This window comes from Podarcis bocagei (genome assembly GCF_964188305.1).
Source record: "Podarcis bocagei genome assembly, chromosome: 10".
NCBI classification, from domain to species: Eukaryota; Metazoa; Chordata; class Lepidosauria; order Squamata; family Lacertidae; genus Podarcis; species Podarcis bocagei.
Window position 1 is genome coordinate 11,744,523 of NC_138135.1, and position 6,177 is coordinate 11,750,699.

A 6,177-nucleotide genomic window follows, 5' to 3' on the forward strand; every position below is an offset into this window, starting at 1 on the left:
GCTCAAAGTAGTGAGGAGGAATGGAAGTTCCCCCAGAATGTCTGCTTTATATACATTATTTACACAATGGGCCCCACGTGATTGGCTAATTCCGGGATTCACCTGTAGGCCAATCTGGTTGCAGATTCACTTCCACCTGGAGCTGGATTGGGTGGCTCCTGTGGCCCAATCAGACTGCTGCATTCTGAATCCTATTGTTCTAGGACCAATCAGACTGCTGCATTCTGAATCCTATTGTTCTAGGACCAATCAGACTGCTGCCTTTTGGATCCTATTCAACTCAGTACATAACATCAGGGATGATGGGAGTTGTAGTCCAACAACATCTGGGGACCCACAGGTTGAGAACCGCTGCTTAAAAACAGTTTAAAACAAACAACAGCCGCAAAAATTTTAGTTATAGCAGGGTGCAAGTGGACCCTCTGGAACGTGAAGGATTGGTTGAGGTCGATCTTAATCATAGTTCTCCTTTGCTCACTCAGCTGAAAATACTTGGAACAGATTTCCCTTCAGTTTCTCCTCCTCAAAGAGATGTACAGTAGAGACTTTTATTTTTTTACCTGTATTCCTGGCTTCACTTCTGGTCAAGTACCTCAAGAGCTTTATCCGCACTGATCAGGTCTGGCTGCAAGCAGGCGCCAATTGCTATCCACCCCACTTAGATTTCAGGTCCTATCTTTGAAATAAAGCTCTCCATTCTTCGCAGTGCAGAGTTCTGCAGAGGGGGCAAGTATACAGTTCCTGCAAGTCTTGAATAGAAGCAGACCAAATATTCATGCAGTCCTGCCTGAGCTCCATAATTGCTACTTTTAAAAAAGGAAGTCGAGAGAAGCATTTCCTTTGCTTTCCTTCGCAAGGAAATAAATGTCAGGCTTGCTGCCCATTCTGGAAGGAGAAATGCGCAAAACCTGCCTAGAAATCGTACCTTTAGAAACTCGAGTATAATAATAATAATAATAATAATAATAATAATAATAATAATAATAATAATAATAATATTGAGTGGGTTTTTTGCACCCATCTTTCTCAAGAGACAATGGAGTATGTCTCCACAGGTGAAAACAAATCACTGTGTTAGCAGCCCTGAGGTGGCCTTCCTCAGGGTCATCTAGTCCTACCCCCTGCAATGCCAGAATCTCAACACTCAGTCCCCCACCCAGTTTGAAACCACCCTAGACCCTGCTTAGCTTTGTAAATGTGCAAGCCCTTTTATTGCTGTGCCACTAGGAGGACAGGAGTATTATATTGCTTTAAACCAGCCTTTCTCAACCTGTGGGTCCCCAGATGTTGTTGGAGTACAACTCCCATCACCCCTAGCTAGCAAGGCCAGAGCTCAGGGATGATGGGAGTTGTAGTCCAACAACATCTGAGGACCCACAGGTTGAGAACCTCTGCGTCACGTCTTTCCCCCAGAGGATCCTGGGAGGTGTAGCTTGATAAGGGTGCTGAGACCCCGTTTCCCCTCACAGTGCTCCATTTCCCAGAATTCCTTGGGAAAGGGGGACTGACAGACTGGCTTGACAAGACTTAGGGCAGACAGAAGGGGGAAACAATTATTCACACAGCATATAGTTAAACAGTGGAACTCACTCCCAAGGGATGCCCACCACCTTGGACGGCTTTAAAGAGGAATAGGCAAATTCATCAAAGGGATGCGGGTGGTGCTGTGGTCTAAACCACAGAGCCTAGGACTTCCTGATCAGAAGGTCGGCAGTTCGAATCCCCGCGACGGGGTAAGCTCACGTTGCTCTGTCCCAGCTCCTGCCAACCTAGCAGTTCGAAAGCACACCAGCGCAAATAGATAAATAGGTACCGCTCCGGCGGGAAGGTAAACGGCATTTCTGTGCACTGCTCTGATTCGCCAGAAGTGGCTTAGTCATGCTGGCCACATGACCCGGAAGCTGTACGCCGGCTTCCTCGGCCAATAAAGCGAGATGAGCGCCGCAACCCCAGAGTTGGCCACGACTGGACCTAATGGTCAGGGGTCCCTTTACCTTTATCTTTTGGCAAATTCATGGCTACATTTTGTATTTACTGTCGCCTCTGAATGGCAATTGCTGGAAATTGCAAGCCAGGAGCGAACTGTTAAGCTCGGATCCTGCTTCCATTCTTCCCCTTAGAGCATGGGTAGGCAAACTAAGGCCCGGGGGCCGGATCCAGCCCAATCGCCTTCTCAATCCAGCCTGCGGACGGTCTGGGAATCTGTGTGTTTTTACATGAGTAGAATGTGTCCTTTTATTTAAAATGGGTTATTTGTGGGGCATAGGAATTCGTTCATCCCCCTCCTCCAAAATATAGTCCAGCCCCCCACAGGGACAGTGGACCGGCCCCCTGCTAAAAAAGTTTGTTGAACCCTGCCTTAGAGTGTCTGCTTGGCCACTGTGAGAAATGGGTAGGTCACTGGCCTGATTCTGCAAGGCTTTTTTTCCCCTTACGACTTTAGGCATCACATACTGTGGTGTTTGCCATCCTCTCCCACTTCCTCCTTCATGGGAGGATGTTCACTGTATTTGGATTTCCTCTTTAGCTTTCTGGTCATCATAGGGGCTGCCTCCTCCCCACCCCCACCCTCGGCCTTCCTGCCGATTCCAGCCTTAACAGTAACTAAAACACGGGCAGATCCTATTGTTCCGTTTTCTGCAAATGAACGTGCAACTTTGGGAGGTAGACAAGAATGGAACAAACAGTCATTTGTGCTGGAGCCAAGAAGAGCTGTTGGTACATTGTTAACTACCCTGTTTTTCCGGGGGTGAGCTTTCAAGGCACTCTGCTGAATGTTTGCATTACGTTCTCTAAACAGTCCTGTGCACCTTGCAAGTAAAACCCCTGTTGAACTCAATGGGACTTGCTTCTGAATAGACGTGTATAGGATTGTACAATGGTTAAATAAATTGGGGCAATGCAGGGAATGCCATTAAGCTGAATCTTTCTGCAACAGCATCAGAATTACAGAACTATCCATCTGTTTTTGATGGCCATGGGTGGGTCAGTGTGGTGATCAAATTTGTTCGGCATGTGTTTTAATTTGTTTTAAGCTTACTGTTAAGGGACGCGGGTGGCGCTGTGGGTTAAACCACAAAGCCTAGGGTTTGCTGATCAGAAGGTTGGCGGTTCGAATCCCTGCGACGGGATGAGCTCCCCTTGCTCGGTCCCTGCTCCTGCCAACCTAGCAGTTCGAAAGCACGTCAAAGTGCAAGTAGATAAATAGGTATCGCTCCAGCGGGAAGGTAAACGGTGTTTCCGTGCGCTGCTCTGGTTCACCAGAAGCGGCTTGGTCATGCTGGGCACATGACCCGGAACCTGTACGCCGGCTCCCTCAGCCAATAAAGTGAGATGAGCGTCACAACCCCAGAGTCGGCCACGACTGGACCTAATGGTCAGAGGTCCCTTTGCCTTTACCTTTACTAAGCTTACTGTTATATTTTAAATTCCTGTTTTTAACAGTCTCTTATTGATTATTTTAATGGTGGTTTTTTTGTTAGTCGCTTAAAGGTTTTATTATAACAAACGGTAGGTAAATAAAAAAAATTAAATTGAATATTTTAAAGTTTTTAATCTGATCTGTGTAGGTAGGGTTTACTCCTTAGGATTTTCTTCTCCCAAAATTGTCCCACAAGGCAGCGAGTATAGATTGTTCCTCAGGCTTTACTCCCAAAGCCTTTCTCACAAATGAGTGTGGCTGCAACAGTTTAGGATCAGGGTCTTCCTTCTCCTAGATGGGCTACGTTATACAAACATTAAAAATATGAAGCATTAATTAAGATACACAATAAGACAACCCCATTGAAACATTCCCTGATTTAAAATGTGCAATACACTGTGACCCGTTACGATTTAAAAAAGGCACTATATAAATGAAATAAGAATTAAGTTGGCATCTTGGTTTTCTGCCTTGGTTTTGCAGGTGCTGCTGTGTCCGGCTGTGGATTTTGACCATTCTGCAAGTGACCAGGAACAGTCAGGATCTCTCCTCCGAGTGAATTTGACGACAAGACCATTGGACCACCCGGTTTCGGTTTAAATGGGGATTACGAGCTGAGCTGAAAGGAGAGGACAGTAGCAACTGAGAGACCTTCAATAAGGATGCTTCATAAATGATGCGCCCATCTTTGGTTTTCCGGGGAAGTGGAGTGTCTGTGGCAATTATGCATTTAAATGAGGATCACAAGGTGGCGCCATCCCATTGCGTCCAAAAGTGATAATGCGCATGGGATTCTCCATCATTCCTGGCCTTTTCTCGGGAGTATGGTGTCAGGTGTTTGATCGACAGAAGATTACATTGTTGGTTACATGCTGTGCTCATGCAAATGAGACGAAGTGGATTGACTTGATTCTGGCTGGCCAGCTGGTGGCAGATTTTGTTTGGGTCCGAATGGTAACACGGCATCCTTGAAAGAATCAAGATTGTATTTCTGGAGCAGACTCTTCTGGCACGCAAACTGTACAGATCACTCGTAAATCTGCACACAGATCACTCGTAAAAAAAATAATCAGGTTGCAAAACTCTATTTTGAAAACACAAAGCCTGAGGACTAATCTCGACTCAACTGTTGTTGCTTTTTTACGCTTTTATTATAAGAAGTGTAATAAATATCTGATATTTAAACTTTCCTCGTATTTGGAAGCCATGCTTGTCCTTTGAATCGTCTCTTGAGGGGAGTCTATTCTGAGTGTTTGGTTGCTGGTTATTCAAGCTGGATTGTTCCTGAGTGGAAACTGTTCCATAACCAGTAAACCTCAGGAGAAGCTTTTTCTTCATGTTGGGTTCTGTACGCAAAATCCACCCATTCCCAATGGCAGGATGGTTTCAGAATCTCTGTAATAAGAGGGCGACATCTTCTAGTTTTCCATGCCAGGTACCTGTCAGGGGCTGGCTGGATGCTGCTAAGTACCGTATTTTTCGCTCCATAAGATGCACTTTTTTCCTCCTAAAAAGTAAGGGCAAATGTCTTGCGTCTTATGGAGCGAATGCGTGGTCCCTGGAGCCGAATTGCCCAGGGGAGAAAAGCAGATCATGCCTTTTTTCTTTTAGAAAGAGGGAAGGGGGTGTTGAAACGAAGCCGCTGATCAGCTGATCAGCAAGCGATTGGAGGGAGATAAGGGACTCTAGAGATAAAGGAGGCTGCCTGGGAGGGGGGAGGTAAAAGCCCATGGATCCTCAGGATTTTGGCACTGGGTCACCCCAAATTCATCATCAGACCACACAGCATGTCCATGGCTATAGCCTGCATCAAAAAATCACGCATCCACTGTTTCGTGGGGCCGCAATGGCACGGATCCACATGGATTCTCAGGATTTTTGCATTGGGCTACCCCAAACTCACCGTCAAATCACATATCATGGCTGTGGCCACAGCATGAACCACAAAAATCATACATCCACTGTTTCGTTCAGAATTTTTTTTTCTTCTTTTCCTCCTCTAAAAACTAGGTGCGTCTTATGGAGCAAAAAATACAGTAGATCCTGGGGGAAGAAGGGATGGAGTCTGACTTGGGAGAGGGGGCCAGTGATTTGTGGGGAGCTGTACCGGTCAGGAGGCAAGAGTCGGAAGCAGGGGAAGCTTCAGAGCTGGAGGGTGGAGGACAGGATGGTTTGGAGGGTGGAGCAGAGGGGTGGAGGTCCCTGGCCTTTAAAATACTCAGTGGAGGGTTGGGCCAGGCAAAAGCTATGGTCAGGCAAAGAATCACAGAAACCGAGAGACAACAGGACTGCTCAAGGTGCCCCGGCAATAAAATTGGAGAAATCGAGAGAGATATAGCCGCACTGGCAGCAGATCTCTTCTTTCTCGTATCCAAAAATGCAAGAAGAGCTCTTACACTCGCCAGAAGCTCGGCTCTGCCCTCGCCGGTCCTGGAAGGATCCTTTAAAAAAGTCCCATATGCTCAGAGACTTTGTGCCTGTTCATTGGGGGACATAGGAAGCCCAGAGCACTTGTTCTTTAGATGTCCTTTTTATGAAGAGGCACCTAGTGAGACCATTGATCCCCTGCTGGTGAGGCTCGCTGACCTCCCGGAAAAGCAAAAATTCGACCTTTTCCTGTTAGGCAAAGATCATAAGACAACCCGGATGGTCACCAGATTCCGTGTACAGATCTGTAGGCGCAGACCATCCCCCAACCCAAACTAGTTCATTAAGAAAATCCCCAAACTCAGTTCCATGGGTGACTCTGGGTCATC

General features: G+C 46.6%; 1 protein-coding gene across 1 annotated transcript in view; it reads left to right on the top strand.

The window, feature by feature from the left end:
* The window catches only part of LOC308596892 (store-operated calcium entry regulator STIMATE-like), a gene marked incomplete at its 5' end in the record, with an annotated part of 43,594 nt that extends 39,135 nt beyond the window's left edge, over positions 1 to 4,459 (top strand). The window contains one exon of the mRNA XM_081212196.1: positions 3,905 to 4,459. Coding sequence (XP_081068322.1) covers positions 3,905 to 4,021 — 117 coding nt within the window. The 3' untranslated portion in view covers positions 4,022 to 4,459. The remainder of the gene's footprint in view (positions 1 to 3,904) is intronic.
* Positions 4,460 to 6,177: the final 1,718 nt, after the last annotated feature.